Here is a 20,192-nt window from a genome sequence, read left to right on the forward strand (position 1 = left end):
AACTATGTACGGGTCCTCATCTACTTATGAATGGTCAACTTACAAATTTTCGCACTTATGAATTTGTACTTTCAGTAAAATATTCAATCAATTATATGGAATTACATGAGATATTCAACACTTTATTATAAAATAGGGTTTGTGTTAATGATTTTGACCAATTGTGGGCTAATGTAAGAGTTCTAAGCATGTTTAAAAGGCTTGGTAGGCTTGGCTAGGCTATGATGTTCACTTGGTTAGGTGTAAATACAGTAACGCATTTTTCGACTTACGAAAAAATTGACTTATGAGCAGTTTCTTGGAACATAACCCATTCGTATGTAGGGGAGGACCTGTATGGGGGTTGATGCCAGCAAGGGAATGCAGCCAGAAAACTTTGCCCCCCTTATCTTGAGACAGATCTATTGAGGGGAGGCATGATGTGGGCTACGCAAGAGTAGTTTCATGGGACTGGGATAGGATGCGGCTCAGATCTGTGTTAGAGGTACAGGACATATTCCCAGGCTGCCACCTCTGCTCAACAGAGAGGGACCCGAACCCAGGAGTGGCACCCCAGGAAGCTGTCCTATCGGTGGGTACATAATGGAAGTGCAGTTTCAGTGCCAAGGTGCACTTGGAGGGTGTCCCTGTAGCTATCCTGGCAGGACGCCCCAAGGCCACTGCCAAAGTCACTGGTCATGGCTGGTGGGCTATGGGTCCCAGGTCCCATGCCTGGGCTTGGGACTGAGCAGGTGCATGGGGCCTGTGGTTTGTCTCTCCCTCTCCATAATTTTGATGACATGGCAAAAAAGGAGAAAAGGCAGAAGCTTGGTGACATTAAATCACCCATGGGGATCATAGTGGCATCTTAGAATGTGGATAGTTTGAAGGGTACAGTGGGGGAAGTGGTCAAGGCAATGAGTAGTAGGTGGGTGGATGTTGGCAGAGTACAGGAGGTTAGGTACAGAAGAGGATCAGCCAGAACGACTGCCAGGAGGGATTATTGGTATAAGATATTTTGACGGGGAATGGCAGATGGATATGGTGGTGTGGGAATCCCGGTTAAGAAAAAATGGGTGGAATGTCATGAATGTAATGGGAGTGAATGAAAGAATTATAGTAGAGAAAATTTTGTTTGGTAGGCTCACATTTTCATTTATATCAGTTTACACTCCTCAGGCTGGCTTAGATGATACAGTTAAGTTGCCTAATTCGCATATCTGTAAGTCACGGATTTGTAATCCGTGGTACTACACCCAACCAGTCCCTATTTTTTTTTTATTCCGAGGAAAAAACTCGAAAAACGCAGTTCCTAGGCTCCAAAGTGGCTGAAGTGGTCAGGCATGCCGGACTGCTTCCGGCTTTATCTGACTTTTTCTGATATATAAGACTTGAGTCCGGTAGCTCATCGATTCTGATAAAAGCGAAATCTGGTCTATTGAAGTCTGTTATACTGAGGTTGAGGAGATTTATAATATCTGGGCACCCATGATGTACTCCATGGCTGGTAGCCAATCACAGACAACCTAGACCCAGCAGCCAATCACAGCCCAGCCCTGGTGGCAAGTTTCCACACTACAGATGCCATGTTTTGTTTACTTTCTGTCCCACCAACCGCCAACTACGTGTGTTCCCTCATGAGTTCTGAGAGCTACCCGGCCTTTTTCTTTTTTGTCAAGATTACCTCTCCCTGGGCTCTGTTATGGACAGCCCCAACCCCCCAAGGCAACATTCAACCCAGCTGGGGTCCAAGAAGAAGGCTCCTCTTAGTTATCAGCAGCGTTTGGACATTATTTGTCAAGTGGAGAAAGGAGAGAAGTTTGCACGATTGGCTAGCGAGTACGGCCTGAATGAGTATACAAGGAGTACAACCCCTTAATTATTGTTTATTTCCACTTAATTATAGTTTATTTCCATTAAATACATGCAATGAATATTTCTAAGACTGTCTGTTTGAGTTTGCTGCTGGCTAGTTAGGTGTAGGTAGGGTGCTGCAGGGGGGTTCCATGAGGGTCCAGACTAAATATCCTTTTTTCCCATTGGTTCTTAACTTTGTAAACCGTGGAATTCATAATCCACGGGTAGGTACCAGTCTCTAATTGCCGCGGATTAAGCAACTTGACTGTATAGAAAAAGACAGATTCTGGGATGACTTAATACGTGTTGTACATGGTATGGGGGATGATGAGATCACAGTTGTGGGAGAGGACTTAAATGGTCATGTAGGTGAAGCAGCACATGGATACGAAAGGGTACATGGGGGATGCCCATATGATACGAGAAATGAAATAGGAGAAACGATACTCAATCTTGGGAGGCAATGAACATGATTGTGTGCAATATACAATTTAGGAAAAGAGATAATAGGTTGATTACATACGAGTCTGGGGAAAACAGGAGCAAGACAGCCTATTTCCTAGTCAGGAGGGCCGACAAAAGGTTGGTGAGGGATGTTAAAGTTATAGGGAGCAAAGAGTGTGTGTGGCAACACAAATTCTTGATATGTGACATGGTGTGGGTGATGAAGAAGAGGACCTATGCACCTAGGAGGAAAATATGGAAGTTGAAAAACCAAGCAGCAGGGATGCCTTCTATATCAAGATGAGTAGAGTGATGGGTGAACAAGGAGCTGCTGACAGAAGTGTAAATAAATAACCAGTAAAGAGCTCTCATGAACAATCTCCTGAGAGCTACTGATTCAGTGTTTGGATGGGCAATTCCCCCCCTCCCAAGTCATAAATTAACATGGTAGTGGGATGAGGGTGTAGAAGCTGCAGTTAAGGAGAAAAGAATGTTTTTTTCCGGGAATGGAAAATGGCGTGCCAAGCGTAGGGCTAGAAAAGAGGTATGCAGGGCAAAATGTGTGTCTCAGAGACTTTTACTGAATAACTTAACTAGGGATGAAAGGAAGAATATGATATTTACAATGGCAAATCAGATGAAGAAGGAAAACAGGGATATCATAGGTGAGCAGTGTGTGAAGAATGATGAATGAAAGGTAGTGGTAAACAGTGAGGATATTAAAGATGCCTGAAGAAAGCAATATAATCGGTTGCTGAATGAGGAGTTTGACTGAAACAGGAAACGTTTGGAGTCGGCAGATCCAGTTTGGCCCCCGGCCACTGACTGATGCTGCTACTGTGGGCAGAGCAATAGACAGGATGCAGGTGGGGGAGGTGGCAAGTGTGTCTAGGTTGACTGCTGAAATAATGCAGGCCTATGGGGATATAGGAGTGGGATTAGTTATTGATTTGATAAATACAGTTATATAAGAATGTGTTGTCCCAGATGATTGGCTGATGAGCGTAACTGTAAATGTATACAAGGGGAACAGTAATGCCCTGGAAAGAGGAAATTATAGAGGCATAAAACTTTCGGACCAGATTATGAAGGTACTGGAGAGAGTTCTAAAAGGTATGCTTAGAGAAAGAGTGAATATTGATGATATGCAGTTTGGGTTTATGCCAGACAAAGGGACCACTGATGCCATATTCACTGTTCAACAGCTTTAGGAAAAATATATAGGAAAGACAAGGGATCTGTACTTTGTTTTTGTTGGTTTGGCAATGGCCTTTGAAAGAGTCCCTAGGGAGATGGTGAAGTGGGCAATGAGAAACCTATTGATTGAGGAATGGCTGGTTAGAGTGGTTATGGCCATGTATGTGGGTGCTCACACCCACGTGAGAGTGAATGGAGATTTGAGTGATGAGTTTCCCATGAATGTTGGTGTGCATCAGTGGTCAGTCCTGAGCCCCTTGTTTATCATGGTGCTTGAAGCCCTCTCATGTGACTTCAGAAATGGATTCCTATGGGAGACGTTGTATGCAGATGATTTGGTGTTGATTGCAGAGAATGAAAGGCAGACAGACGAAAGATTTAGGAAGTGGACAGATGGTATGGGGCACAAGGGCTTGAGAGTAAATGCAGATAAAACAAAGGTGATCATATCTAGGGTTCGTGGCAGTATTGTCAAAAAGAAGGGAGAGTGGCCATGTGTGATTTGCCATAAGGGCATGGGAAGTAATTCCATCTTGTGCAGCGTTTGTGTTACGAGACTGCATAAGAGATGTAGTGGTATTAGAGGTAGACTGCGAGATAATACTGATTTCACATGTGCAGTGTGTCAGGGAAAGCATATGGAGATTGTTAGGTGTGAAAGGATTGATCTTGCTGGTGAGTCTCTCAAGTGTGTGGAAGAGTTTTATTACTTGGGGGACATGTTATTTGCTGAAGGTGGGGCTGGAGCTAGCTCTGTGGATAGAGTGACGAGAGGTTGGAAGAAGTTCAGGGAGCTGTTGCCTCTCTTGACACACAGAGGGTTTCCCCTCCATGCTAAAGGATATTTGTATACAGCATATGTTAGGAGTGTAACATTGAATGGTAGTGAGAACTTGGCAGTAAAGGAAGAGGATATTTCCTGGCTCGAACGTACAGAAATAACAATGATTTGGTGGATGTATAGTGTGTCCTTGAATGTGAGGCCTGGGGGGGCTAGGTTTACAATGGGAGAGTAAAATGGAAGGATGGGACTGGAGTATATTGGTGCTGTGATGAGGAGAGGTGGAATGAGATGCTCTGGGCATGTGGAGAGGATGGGAGATGACAACTGGGTGCAAAATTGAGAAGTGTTAACACTGGGGTAGGGCTGTGAAAGGCAGACTGAAAAAGACCCAAGACAAGGTCACAGAGTATGACCTAAGAGACAAGGGACTGAAAAGGGAGGCTGCTAGAGATCAAGCAGCATGGACAGCCACCATTAGGTGACCAAAGCCGATGCATACAAGCATGTTGGAGGCTTTATAAACGAAACAAAACTAAACAATCTGTTGCACAAAATTCAAAAAGCCTTTGTTATGATGTGAGGATGAGTCTCCTTGCATAGAAATTGATGAACCTTCATTATGAGCTAGGAATGGGTCTCCTTGGTTACTAAAATGATCCTCCACTCTGACTACAATTGGTCATCAACTGAGCTGATATGGATAAGGTAAGGATGTTCTTCAGGTTAGAACAAACATGCTATAACTGGCATATACAGTACTCACTGTTCAGGCTTGTCAAGTGGGATATCTGGGGCTGCCTCCACCTGCACCTTGATCATGGCCACCTCCCCGTCTGTCCCTCGCTGAAATAAAGATCAACATACATTTTAACCCCTGCATGCCAGTGGTCTTTTTTACTTTATTATTGATACTTTTAAACAACCCAGCCACTGGGGGGCAAGTTTGCTCTCATTCAGCCAGTCCCAAAGAAGGGTGACCATTCCCAACCCTCTAACTATCATCCAATTGCTTTAACATCCTGTATCTCAAAAGTTTTCGAGTCTGTTCTTAATAGAAAAATTTTAAAGCATCTTTCCAATCACAATCTTCTTTCCGATCGTCAGTACGGGTTCCGTCAGGGACGCTCCACCGGCGATCTTCTCACCTACCTTTCAGACTCCTAGTCATCCTCCTTTCGGGACTTTGGTGAAAGCTTTGCCATTGCACTTGACATCTCTAAGGCTTTCGATCGAGTCTGGCATAAATCTTTAATTTCCAAACTGCCCTCTTACGGTTTCTATCCTTCTATCTGTGCCTTCATCTCCAGCTTCCTTTCTGGTCGTGCTATAGCCACTGTTGTAGACGGCCATCGTTCTTCTCCTAGATCTATTAACAGTGGTGTTCCTCAGGGCTCTGTCCTATCACCAACTCTCTTCCTTTTATTCATCAATGACCTTCTAAGCTGTACATCTAACCCTATCCACTCATACGCTGATGACTCCACCCTTCACCTTTCCATTCGATTCCCGCTGTGTCCATCTCAGCAGTTACTTCAACAAACAAGGGATGAGGCTATGGCACACCTAATGTCTGACTTGGCTCATATCTCTAACTGGGGTAAAAATAATCTTGTTGTTTTTAATGAATCAAAGACTCAGTTTTTGCACCCATCAGCCCAACAAAATCTTCCACAGGTATACCCACTAACGTTTGATAATATTCAGCTTAATCCTGCATCATCCTTGAACATGATTGGGGTTTCATTTACTCGGGACTTGTCTTGGAAAGATCATATTACATCTCTTGTAGAATCTGCTTCCAAGAGATTAGGTGTGCTAAGCCGACTCCGTTCCTTCTTTACCCTTGCACGATTGTTGACTCTACAGAGTGAGTTTTACACCAGGTACCCCTTTTTTGGATAAGGGCTAAGGCGTTGCCCCTGGGTAGGGGACTTTGGTTTGGAGCGTGTAGCATTTTATGACTGGATGCCCTTCCTGATGTCTACCAATGACCCTTGGGTGGATTCGATCCTCCGACCCTTCGGTCAGAGCGGAGCGCTCTAACCCACTGAGCCACGGCTGCTACAGGGGTTTTATCCGCCCATGTGTAGAGTACAGCTCTCATGTGTGGGGAAGCTCCCCACATACAGCTCTTCTCAATAGGGTGGAGTCAAAGGCTTTTCGCCTCATTAACTCTCCTCCTCTTACTGACTCCCTTCAACCTTTGTCTCTTCGCCGCACTGTTGCATCTTTATCTCTTTTCTATCGCTGCTTCAATGGTCACTGCTCCTCTGAACTGTCTGCATGCATTTCTCCACCCCTACGACAGGCGCGTAGCACCCATCTAGCAGCAAACTCTCATCCCTTTTCAGTCCAACTCTCTAATGCAAGAGTTAACCGTTACTCCCAGTCCTTTATTTATGCAACAGGTCAACTCTGGAACTGTCTCCCTCTGTCTGTATTTCCTACTTCCTATGATCTCCAGTTTTTCAAACGCAGTGTGTCCAGGCATCTGGATATGATCGGATCTTGAATTTGGCTCTCTCTTATATTTTGTTTTTCTCTTGGAAGGAATAGTTTTGCAGGCTCGTTGCCTTTGGTTCCTCCTTCCTCACATAAAAAAAAAAAAAAAAAAGCTAACCCAACTCGGTGCCTGTCCAAAGTGTGGGTAAATGGGGAGGATTGGCATCAGAAATGACATCCAGCTGTAAAACCAGCAAAAATAAGGAAGGCACAGAAGAGGATGGCAAGTTCATCTCATCCCTCATCTCTCCTGAGACTCTCTTGAGTCGAAGCCCCACCCAGAAAAGGTGGCAGTGGGCCACTGGAGGTTGGGATGAGGAGGTTGCTGGGCCTCCTCATGCCCCACCTTTTATGAGACCCTCTTGAGCCCCAACCCCAGCTGGAAGAGGTGGTGGTAGCCTTTTGAGAATGGGGATATGGACAGCATAGAGGAGGTTGGCTGGGCTACCTCATCCCCCACCTCTCCAGAGGATCTTGCTATCTCCACACTTTTTAACTTAGGAGACACCATGTATAATGACAGGGTTAAAAACAGTCTCCAATAACCCCTTCACAAACTAATACTCCCCTTAAGCTGAATGAAATATCCTGGATGTAGCTAGAATAAAATTTTAAACTGTCACAGGCCTGAATGAATTACCTATTTTCTATCTATCTATCACCCTGATGCCTTAATCTCGTAAGGGTGGCTGCAAACAAATCACCTCCATGTCGCCCTGTCAACTGCCGTTTTGCTGCCCTCCCCCCAGCTCACACATCCCTCTTTCATCTATCCCTCCATTTCATCCTTGGTCTCTCCTTCCCTCTCCCCCTCTCCACCTCACTCACATACACTCTCCTCATTTGTCTCTTACCCTCCATCCTCTCTGCATGACAAAACCACCCCAGTGTGTTTCTCCTATGGCTTTTTATTACATCCACACCACAATGCTTTTTCATTTCCACATTTGTCAGTTTGTCTCTCCATGTAACTCCACATCCTCCACTCAAATAACTCATTTCCACTGCTCTCACTTGACTTGTGTCCTTCCAACAAGGTCCAAGTTTCACTTCCATATATTAGAGATGGTACCACAATACTATCATGCAGCGACTTTTTTACTTCCTTGCTCACCTCCCTAAATATTACTACTGCTTTCAAAGAACCGGCAACCATTCTTCCCTGTTGTACCCTTTCAAGCACTTCACTTCCAAACCACCTTCCTTATGCAACACACTACCCAAGCATTAAATGCACTCACATTTTCCATTTCCTTATCATCCAAATTCACTGTTCTTTCATTTCCCTTGAAAACTGAAACTTTATTCTTCTCTACATTCAACTTTAGATTCCATTTCTTATGCACTCTCCCAAACTCATTCACTAAACCTTGTAGTTCCCCTTCATCTTCACTTAACAATACAGTATCGTCTGCAAACAACACAACAGAAAGTTTCTAAACACTGCCCTCTCTCATTAGGGCTGCCACTCCAACATCCACTGCCTTTCCTTGTAACTCTTCCATAACTCCATCCATATACAGATTGAACAACCATGGAGATGTGACACAACCCAGTTTCAGTCCAACATTCAGACAGAAAAATTCACTCAGTTCACCATCAACACCCACTGCAGCCTTGGTGCCCTCATACATATTCTTTATGGCATTCGACAGTGTCCCATTTACTCCATATATTCTTAATATTTTCCACATTCCTTGTCTATCCACCCTGTCATATGCTTTCTCCAAATCCATGAAGGCCACATACAACTTCTTTCCCTTCTCTAGAAACTTTCGCTAAAGACCTAAGAATGAATATATGATCAACACAACCTCTTCCCTTCCTAAAAGCTCCCTGTTCTTCTCCAACTAATTCCTCTGTTATTTCCCTAACTCTGTCAATAAGTATCCTACCATATACTTTTTCTATTACACTAAGAAGACAAATGCCCCTATGAATACCGCACACTTCTTTTTCCCCTTTTCTTTTGTACATGCGAATAATTATACCTGACTTCCAATCCTCAGGGACTACCTTCCTCCCAGGCCAATCTGCACATCTTCAACATCCATTCTACTACTACCATTCCCTTGTGCTTCAGCATTTCTCCCTGCACTCCATTATTTCCAGGGGTTTTCCCCATTTTGACTATCTTCCTTGCTTCCACTGCTTCCATCCTACTGATCTCTTCCTCCCTTCTCGTCTCCCTCCTTCTCCCAGCCATTCCCCAGCCACATGTACAATACTCGCATTACTTTCATTCTCTATGTTTAACAATTCCTTAGAGTGTTCTCTCCTTCTGCTCATTTTTTATCCCTTCTCCACTATCAATCTTCCATGTGTATCTTTCACTCCCTTACCACCTTCATTATTATCCTGTCCAACTCTCTTTACATCATTCCAGAACATTTTCCTACTTTCTCTCCACTTTACACTTACATTCCTTCCAAATTCCTCATCCACTCTCTTCTTACTCTCTCTTATTGATCTTTTCACCTCTCTCTTCCTCTCTACATTTAGTCTATTCCATCTCTCAATTTCCTCCATGCCTCTGCTTCTCATCGACTCGTTATGTGCTTTCTTCTTTTGTGCCCCCTTTAGTCTTGTCTTCACCCTACACACCACCTCACATTCTGCACAGATCTCTTCTGTGAATATCTTGCACACACCTTCCACCTCCCCCATCTGCTCCAAATCATTTTCACCCAATCACTCCTCCACTTGTCTCATATTCTGCATTTTTTTCATCCTCTTGCAACCTTTCCACCTCCCTTTACATGGACTCCTTCTTCCTGGCCCTCTATCCATCTCTTCATCCATCACATTTGTACCTTAACTTTGATCACCACCAAGTGATCATTGGAAAGTCAATTCCCCCAACCTCTGTATGCTCTCGCATCCAGTGCAGTACATACCTTCTCATTCTCTCATCCACACACACACATAATTAATCATTGCCTTCCATTCCTTTAGTTCACCACCCACCCTTCTCATCACTTGCCATATATACCTGTGGATTATTTTGTGCCTAAAGAGGGTATTGGCTATCACCAACCTCCTCCCCAAACAAATCTCACTCAGAGCACTACCATTCTCATTCACTTCCGCAGGCACACCCCTCTCACACAAATGTCCATTAGAGCACTACCATTCTCATTCACTTCTGCAGGCACACCCATCTCACCAATTATTCTATCCATCTTCACATTCCCTATTTTCCATTCATATCTCCAATCAAAAACACTCTCTCACTCCTCTCAAACTTTTCCATGCACACTTCCACATTTGCCTAGAACTCTTCTTTCACCATTTTACACCACCACAATCATAATCATCACCACCTTGACCTGATGAGCATTCAATGGTATTTAATTTTCCTCTGTTATTAGCCCCTTCAGCCCAAAAATGTGTTTTCTGTTATATTCTTGCTGCCATCAGACAATATTCTCTAGTACAGGAGAGCCCCCAGCAGTGCCACATTTAGGCATAATTTTTTTTTATGTGGCTTTTTATGTGTACCATAGTTTTTAAAATGGCTTGTGTAGCAAATTTCTTTGTGTAGTTTTAAAATGGCTTTACAAGTAATTAATTTAAGTTATATTTTAAGCCAGTGGTAGGTGGGGACACTCACCATCCACTCACTCAATGTAGTGCTGCTCTCGGGTGACTTCCCTTTCATCTCTTCCTTCCTTCTTTCCTCCCTCTTCTGTCTTTCTTTCCTTGTTTCTTTCCTCTTCTTTCTGTCTACAGGTGACTCTACACTGAGTGACAAGCCAAATGGTTTCCTGTACACCAGGAAACCATTTACTATGCTGGATGGCAACCATAGAACCAAACTATGATGCCTGGTGGTTCAGTAGGTAATTAAGGCGCTCCAACTGGACTGAGCCTGTGTAGGTTTATATTGAAGGGATGGTTGAGATTTATTGCTCATGTAAAGCCACTCAGGGATGGATGTGTGAGGCTGGTCACTGTCATCTTAAATGTCAGGACAAACTTGCCTAGCCCCAGGCTCCTATGCTCCTCATGGGGTAACACAGGATTAGATGATGTATGTGTGTATGTAATATTTTAAGCCTACATTTTCTATGTTTTCAGGTTTACCTTCTGATGTAAATTTTTAACAAGGGGCCTTCAAGCTTTTTTAGCTTAAAGCCACACCAAGTCTTGATCTGGAACTCGCCCCCAGCAGTAAGGGGGCTACTGTAAGCTATATACAGTAATTCCTCCTCCATTCTGAGAAATTCATCCTGAGCTGCATATAAACATCACCGATGCATAATGGGCAAAATTCTGACAACTATATTCTTTTATTCCTAACTTGGTCTAAAATGGACAGCACTAAATCTTGAATTCTGAACTATATCAAGAAGCTAACAATACGCTATGGAGTGGATTCAGAATTGTACCGTTATCTTATTCTGCCACTGAGCTATGTGAAATAAGCCACAAAAGGACAAAAATCTGGGTCAGGTTAATGTGAAAGATCTCAATTAATACACTACTGTCCTACTAAACAATAATAATCTTGAATCAGCTTACTTAAGCACGTATCCTTCAGTGTCCTCTATATTTTGCAATAATAATGAATTACTTATGTAATAAAGTACCATTCACAGAGTTCAAATTTTTTAAAATAAAATTACAACACTTACCACTTCATATATCTGTTGTAAAACTTCCAAGTCCAGGACATTCATGTCAAAGTTATACACAGCTGAAACAAACAAATATTTTACAGTAGTCGTACAATGCATATTAACAACTGTATTTGTAAAACTTCATGTGGTAGGTGGGGCCACTCACCATCCACACACTCGATGTAGTGCTGCTCTCGGGTGCCTCCCCTTTCCTCTCCTCCATCCTTCTTTCCATTCACCTTCTTCTCTCTTTCTTTCCTTCATTCTTTCCTCGTCCTTCTGCCAATGGGTGACTTTACGCTCCCTCAAATGTCTTTCTTTCCTTCATTCTTTCCTCTTCCTTCTGCCTATGGGTGACTCTACATGAGTGACAAGCCAAATGGTTCCCTGTACACCAGGAAACCAATTACTAAGCTGGGTGGTAACCATATAACTAAATTTTGGCGTCTGGTGGATTACTGGGTAATTACGCCACTCCAATCAGATTGAGCTGGTGAAGGTTTATATCCAAGGGGTTATTGGGGTTTAGTGCTCATGTAATGCCACTCAGGGATGAGTGAGGCTGGTCACTCTCATCTTAAATGTCAGGACCAACTTGCCTAGCCCCAGGTTCCTGTGCTCCTCATGGGGCAACAAAGGATTGGATGATAAATGGATGGATTTGTAAAACTACAAATTACAAAGCAAAACCAATTATAATAAGAATAGCAAATGTAATACAAGAAGATGTACTCAGAGGGTGCAACAACTACATCATACAATCAGTCTAAAGTTTACACAGTCAGTGAGCACCTGTGGTTTTACAGTGTAGTTATGAAAAAATGTAATATAATCATGGAGATGTGATGAACTTAAGCATCTTCCCCACTTCTGATCTTTACCATGCATTAAAACTAATGAGCAGCATGTTTGGACATGACAGGTGCCCACTGCTCCTGTAAATGGACAAGGTTGAACCTTTGGCCCTGCCTTGTGTTGTTGGCCTTTGACTGACTGCTCTCAAAATCACACTGAACCTCAACCCATATACCAGGTTTGGTTTGTATCAGATCAGAATTGATTTAAGCTGACTCTACCCTGTTACCTTAACCTTTGACCTTCTGTTCTCAGTATGGAATCTGTGCATCCTTTGCCAACCTTAAACATTTCTACAACGTTTGGCCAAAATCAAATCAGAACTAATTACGACCAAAACTCAACCTTGCCCTGCAACCTTTACCTTTGACTAATGGTTCTCGAAACTGAATCACTTCATCCTTTCCTGTCCCTCAGCTACTCCATCAAGTTGGGTCAATATTTCATCAAAACTCTGAGCTGAAGCCACCCTTGACCTATGACCTACAAACTTTTTAAATCAAAAATTAATCATATGTTCCACTGATGGTCCTCAATCACAATGCAAAATTTTGGGCAATTCCTGCTGATAGTTTTTCCACAACCTTGGTAACAGATTGAGACAAAAGAACAGATATATACACAAACCACACCAAATACATAACCCTCTCATCCTTTTGCTCGTGGGTGTAACGGCGCACTGACTTACCACTTTCAACATCTGCTATGTCAAGATGTTGGCTTGTTATAAATATTCCAACATTTTGAGAACGCTTGCTGTCAAGGACTTTGGCAACCTGGAAGACAAGAAATTTGGAATGATTAATTTCAGACAAATGTAAGGTCATAAGAAAAACTATCATTACCCTTCAGAGCTATGTACTATGACACAACGACGAAGTGTTGTGGAATGACGGGACAGGAAAGTTTGTACCTCAAATCCGTCAATGTCGGTTATGTGAGGCAGTCATTAGAATTTGTGCAAGAAGTAATAAAAACTAATTAGATCGTTTGGCCTCTGTGGATAGAGACAATACACTTTATTATCCGGCACCAAATTCATTAAATAAAAATACAATATAACAGAATGGTCTGAAGTCGGCACCAAACATGCAGACGGGCAATGGGTATGTGCACCCATGCCAGACGTATGATAGTACTTCAGCCTATACAAGCCAAGTTAGTAAATTACAGTGTAATAATGATATGTACAGTACTGCTTTCTACATACACTCAACCCTCGGCTATCACGGGTTCCGCTATAGCGTATCTTGCTATCACGCCTATATAAAAAAACTACCCAAATACCTTTATCATGCATTAAATGCCTGCTATCGTGCACCGCAAATGTTCGAAATTTCAAAAAGGCCAGGCTCCAGTGCTCCGCCCAGCCAACAAAAGCTTCACTCCGTGATTGGTCGTGTGACGTCAGTGCCAGGTGAGCGCTGATTGGCCGCCTGACCGAGTCTCCTGCCCACCAAACCATTCAAGTGCGCGCCCTCAGACCGTGAACAGTGACAGCAAGAACAATAACCTTTTTTATGATATGACCATGGCCAACGTACCCCCTCCTCATCCCCCTACCATCACCCAACATAATGCTGCGGCACCTGGCAGGGAAATTAAGAAAAGGAAGAACCTAAGTTATGCAGATAAACTGGAAATGTGAAACTTATAGACAATGGAGAGACCAAGCAAAGTATGGGGAAGAAGCATAACATCAATGAATCAACTGTGAGGGGTATTTATAAGAATCATGATCACATCATAAAACATGATCATTTTTAGACTATTATATATTAATATGTGATACAAAAAAAGTATCTTAGGGGTAAATATTGAGGTCATGGCACCAATTAGAATTATTACCATAAGTTCTTCAATTCGGCTATCACGGTTTTGGCTATAGCGCAGCCATAGCGGGACCAACTGGGAGTGATAGCCAAGGGTTAGTGTATAATAAATGTTGAGTAGAAGGAAAATAATCATACATGTTCGGTCTCATTGATTTAATATTTTGTATACCCACCCCCTGCGTCCAAAACAGCCTCTAGACGTCTGAAGCATCCATCTGAAGCATTTAACCACCCATCTAAAGCAAACAAATGAACTCGTGCACCCCTGCTAGACTATCGTTAAAAAAAAATAATAATTTATTTGTTGTATTTTATAGATAGTAAGTGTTGAATAGTAGGAAAATAATAAACCTGCTGAGTTCCATTATTAATCCCCGGCAGGGCGCTTAGGCAAACACGTCCTATATATTTCCCCGCCATATGGCTCATTCTTGCTCATTATTCCAACTCTTGTAATGGGACTGTGATATGGCAACACTAGATAGGGGAGGGGCGAACAGCAAGGACCCACCCACATAGCCCAGCTAACGTTCGTTTAGCATCGAACATTCCTGGGGTAACAATACTTTTTCTTATGACTTTACATGCAGTGTAACAAAGCTGATGTATAAGCTAGTATATGCCTTCACTAGAAGAAAGGAAGGCTAATGATTAAGTGATTAAAAGTGGTGTGCTGTTCCAAAATAATGTTTATCCCAGACTAAGGAATGGAAATTTCATTATTTAAATTTCATTAAAACAAACCGTACTGATCTTCCATCTGAGCCATTAGTATGTCACAAAAGCATCCTGCTAATACCGTCACACCAGACTTGAATGAGGAAGCCCTAGCATGTATTTAGTATGAACAATGGATATTAGTGCCAAAGTGGTGACAAGTGAAGGTGCATGGTAAGTACAAGTGCTACTGGTCTCAGGCATAGGCTAGTCAACTTTATGCCGAGTCAGATACGCAAGAAAATAAAGGCATGAAAAAGAAACGGAGATGGTAATGTACAAAGGAAAGTATGGAAATGACAAGTAGATAGGGTACATAAAAAACGTATGGAAATGAAAACTGGATAGTGTCATTTAATTGCTCTTTGTGACGACGATGATTACTGTAAATGCTGCTTGGGAAAGAGGATAGAAAGTTTGAGATTGGTCAGCAATTCTGAAAGAGTATGTGTGTGTGTGTGTGTGTGTGTTCTTACCTGATTGTTCTTACCTAATTGTATCTTTACAGGAATGAGTTAAAATCATACTGTCCCGTGAATTAAACCATTTTTATCATACATATACTTAAATATATGAATAGTTTTGGAACACACTATATCACTCAGTAGTGCATTCCACTGATCAACTGTCCTATTTAGGAAACTGAATTTCCTTATGTCTTTATGGTCTCTCTTTTTGTATATTTTTTTGCAGTGTCCTCTTGCTGATGCTTCCCCATAGGTTATATATTCATTTATGTCTATTTTCTCTTTCCCTCAGATGCATTTATATAGCATAATCATGTCTCTTCTTTTCCTTCTCTCCTGTAGTGTTGGTAGATTCAATTTTTCCAGTCTTTCTTTGTAGATCCCTTAAACTTTGTACCCATCTTGTAGCAGCCCTTTGTACTTTTTCAGTCTTATCTATGTGTTTTTTGGGATGAGGATTCCAGATTACTGATGCGTACTCCAGGGTTGGTCTGATGAATGATGTTATTATCTTTCTCAGCATGTCTTCATTTGTATATGTGAATGCTATTCTCATATTAGCAAGCAATGTATACATGTTACATACCTTCTCACTGATGTGGTGAGCTGGAGATAGTCTGTTACTGAAAATCACTCCTAGGTCCTTCTCACTTTTACCAAACTTAATTATATGACACTTCTATCCATCTCTATCTATTGCCAGACGCCTTAATCCCATACGGAGTGGCCACAAACAAATCGACTCCACGTTGCCCTATCTCCTGCCATTTCACTGCCCTGCTCCCAACTCACACCTCCTTCTCTCATATACCTCTCCACTCCATCCCTCCATCTCATCCTCGGCCTCCCCCTCCCTCTCCCTCCCTCCACCTCACTCACATACACTCTCCTTGTCAGTCTCTCACCCTCCATCCTCTCCACATGGCCAAACCACCTCAGTGTGTGACACTTGTCCACATTAAATTCCATTTGTCATTCATTGCTCCATTCATGAAGCTTATTTAAATCTTCTTGTAGCTCTTTGCAAGAATAGGAGTACACTGTAGCACCAGTCGAGCAGGGCAGTACTCCCAAGGTTGATGGAAAGCTGATGACAGGAAGAGCTGGAGCTCCCGTTTCATCAGCCCTCAGGACTAGTTCCTGACCATCCCCCTTTGCTGAACTTTTTCAGTGTCTCAGTAACACAGAGAGTAGGCCAGCATGCTCTCCAATACAAGTTTCTCTAACTATCAATGCCAAACTACATGCACAGTACACACTACATTTCCTTTTCCAAAATTCAAAACGAATCATGGCATTTCATTACAGTATATAGCCTCGGAGTCCCCGGGGGGGGACCATAAATACCCCCACCATCCGCCCCTCTCCCGGTGACGGCTCTTTGAGCTGTCTGGATCCACTGTCTGACTCACTTCTTCATTTCTGCAACATTCATGGCCTTTCCCCTAACTTTAGCTCTGTTGAGCACCACCTCTCCTCCTCTAAACCTCACCTTCTTTTCCTAACTGAGACTCAGCTGTCTGAGGCAACTGACAGCAAACCCTTTTCTGTATCCTAGTACACTCTCTATATTCATTTCAAAGCCAAAGGTGGCTGTTGTGTATATATATATATATATATATGCAATGACTTATCTTGCTCTCATGTTCCTGAACTCGATTCTTCTGAATTCTCTACACTCTGGCTTCAGCTTTCCTGTCATTTTCTGACTAAATATATCAGTGCTGTTTACTTATCCCCTAATTCTACTGAATATGAAAAATTCTTCAACTATCTTACTTCTACAATGGAACACATTCTATCCACATCTCCTTTCTCTAAAATCTCCATTCTCGGAGATTTCAATGTTCACCACCACCTTTGGCTCTCTTCTCCTTTCACTGATCCACCTGGTGAACAAGCCTACATCTTTTCTATCCTTAATGACCTACAGCAGCTTGGAGCTGCAGATTGGGAGGCCCTCAGGCAGTACTTCTTTGATTTTCCATGGAATGATTATTGCTTCCGTGGCCAGGAGCCAACTGAGTGTGCCTTGCACATTACGGAGGTTATTCTCTCAGGCATGAAAGCATACATGCCCTTCTCATATCCTCTGACTAATGCAAGAAAGCCTTGGTTTAATTGCACTTGTTCTAATGCTGTCCACAACAAGGAGAGGGCCTATAAAAGGTACCAGAGCCAACCCACCCCTGAATCACATCTTTTTTATGTTTCTGCCCAGAATCCTGCTAAGTCTGTTCTTCGCTCTGCTAAAAATCTTTTCATCCATACTAAATGCTCTTAACTCTCCAACTCAAATTCTTCCCGCTCCTTCTGGCACCTTGCCAAAAACCTTTCTAACAACTTTAACTCATCATCCTTCCCTCCTCTTTTCTACTCTGATGGTTCTGTAGCTATTTCTTCTACTGATATAGCAGATCTCTTCGCTCAGACTTTCTCCTCCAATTCCACCTTAGACGATTCCGGTGCTGTTCCTCCATCACTTCCCCCCTCAAACTTCCTCATAGCTGACATTGAAATTTCTTCAGCTGATGTATTTTCTGCCATCACTGGCCTCAGTACTAACAAGGCATATGGGCCCGATGGAGTCCCTTCCGTTGTCCTCAAGAACTGTGCCTCTGTGCCTACACCCTGCCTAGGTAAACTCTTTCGCCTTTGTCTATCAACTTGTACCTTTCCTTCTTACTGGAAGTTTGCTCTCATTCAGCCAGTCCTAAAGAAGGGTGACCATTCCCAACCCTGTAACTATCATCCAATTGCTTTAACATCCTGTGTCTCAGAAGTTTTCAAGTCAATCCTTAACAGAAAAATTTTAAAGCTCCTTTCCAATCACAACCTTATTTCCAATCGTCAGTATGGGTTCCGTCAGGGATGCTCCACTGGCGATCTTCTCACCTACTTTTCAGACTCCTGGTCATCCTCCTTTCAGGACTTTGGCGAAAGCTTTGCCATCGCACTTGACATCTCAAAGGCTTTCGATCGAGTCTGGCATAAATCTTTAATTTCCAAACTGCCCTCTTACGGTTTCTATCCTTCTATCTGTGCCTTCATCTACAGCTTCCTTTCTGGTCGTTCTATAGCCGCTGTTGTAGACAGCCATCGTTCTTCTCCCAGATCTATGAACAGTGGTGTTCCTCAGGGCTCTGTCCTATCACCATCTCTCTTCCTTTTATTCATCAATGACCTTCTAAGCTGTACATCTAACCCTATCCACTCGTACACTGATGACTCCACCCTTCACTTTTCCATTCGGTTCCCGCTGTGTCCATCTCAGCAGTTACTTCAACAAACAAGGGATGAGGCTATGGCACACCTAATGTCTGACTTGGCTCGTATCTCTGACTGGGGTAAAAATAATCTTCTTGTTGTTAATGAATCAAGGACTCAGTTCTTACACCTATCAACCCGACAGAATCTTCCACAGGAGTACCCACTAATGTTTAATAATAATCAGCTTAATCCTGCATCATCCTTGAACATGCTAGGGGTTTCATTCACTCGGGACTTATCTTGAAATGATCATATTACAACTCTTGTACAATCTGCTTCCTAGAGATTAGGTGTGCTAAGCCGACTCCGTTCCTTCTTTACCCCTGCACAGTTGTTGACTTTATACATGGGTTTTATCCACCCCTGTGAAGAGTACAACTCTCATGTGTGAGGAGGCTCCCCACATACAGCTCTTCTCAATAGGGTGGAGTCAAAGGCATTTCATCTCATTAACTCTCCTCCTCTTACTGGCTCCCTTCAACCTCTGTCTCTTCACTGCACTGTTGCAGCTTTATCTCTTTTCTCTCGCTACTTCAATGGTCACTGCTCCTCTGAACTGTCTGCTTGCATTCCTCCATCTCTACGACGGGCGCATAGCACCCGTCTAGCAGCAAACTCTCATCCTTTTTCTGTCCAACTCTCTAATGCAAGAGTTAACCGTTACTCCCAGTCCTTCATTTATACAACAGGTCAACTCTGGAACTGTCTCCCTCTGTCTGTATTTCCTGCTAGCTATGATCTCCAGTCTTTCAAATGCAGTGTGTCCATGCATCTCAAAATAATTGGATCTTGAATTTGGCTCTCTCTTGTATTTCGTTTTTCTCTTGGAAGGAACATTTTGTGGGCTCGTGGCCTTTGGTTCCTTCACCTTAGCATTAAAAAAAAAAAAAAAAATCTGTGTTAGTAATTTTCCTTTGTATTTTTGCATCATCCGCAAACATATCTTGATAGCTTCCATTTCCAATGTTACTGTCTATGTCATTTATATATATTAAAAACAAAATATGTGACAGCACTGAGCCCTGTGGCACTCTCCTGGTCACTTCCCTCCATGATGAGTAATTTCCCCTTGATACTGTTCTCATTTCCCTTTTTCTGAGACAATCCTGCATCCAACAGTACAGATTGCCTTGGATACCTCCTTGATGGTACAGTTTCCATAAAAGTCTTTGGTGCAGTACTCTGTCAAATACTTTCTTGAAATCTAAATAGATACTATCCACCCATCCTTCTCTTTTCTGTAATGTTTCTGTAACTCAATCATAGTAGCTTAATAGATTAGTAACACATGATTTTCCTTTTCTAAAACCGAACTGCCTTTCTGTCTTCTTGTAGATGGTTTACCCAAACTTTTCTTATCAGCTTTCTAGTATCTTACAACACTGGTCAATGATACTGATCAGTAGTTGAGTGGATTCTGTCTATTCCTTTTCTTGAATAGGGGAACAATGTTTGCTTTCTTCCAAATATCAGGTAGTTTACCTTGACCTGCGGATTCCCTGAATACTAAATGGGGGTGAGTCACTGCACTAAGTCTCGTATAGGATGCGTTAATGATACAATCCGAGTAGATCCTTACTTTAGTGGGCTATGTCCACTGTTTACAGAGTAGGTACAAACTGACTGCGTGTTTACCGGATGGGAGCTCATGTGTGACTGATCT

At 42.6% G+C, this 20,192-nt stretch overlaps 1 protein-coding gene across 1 annotated transcript in view; it reads right to left on the reverse strand.

Annotated features, from left to right (window-relative positions):
- LOC145406606 (uncharacterized) overlaps window positions 1-20,192 on the reverse strand; it is a 118,544-nt gene that overhangs the window by 22,389 nt on the left and 75,963 nt on the right. The window contains exons 13-15 of the mRNA XM_080277681.1: window positions 12,929-13,016; window positions 11,401-11,462; window positions 5,025-5,104 (exon numbers count right to left, since the gene is read on the reverse strand). Coding sequence (XP_080133807.1) covers window positions 5,025-5,104; window positions 11,401-11,462; window positions 12,929-13,016 — 230 coding nt within the window. The remainder of the gene's footprint in view (window positions 1-5,024; window positions 5,105-11,400; window positions 11,463-12,928; window positions 13,017-20,192) is intronic.

The sequence above is a fragment of the Coenobita brevimanus genome, chromosome 71, assembly GCF_032717465.1.
Source record: "Coenobita brevimanus isolate Jiangsu-jjx chromosome 71, ASM3271746v2, whole genome shotgun sequence".
Lineage (NCBI taxonomy): Eukaryota > Metazoa > Arthropoda > Malacostraca > Decapoda > Coenobitidae > Coenobita > Coenobita brevimanus.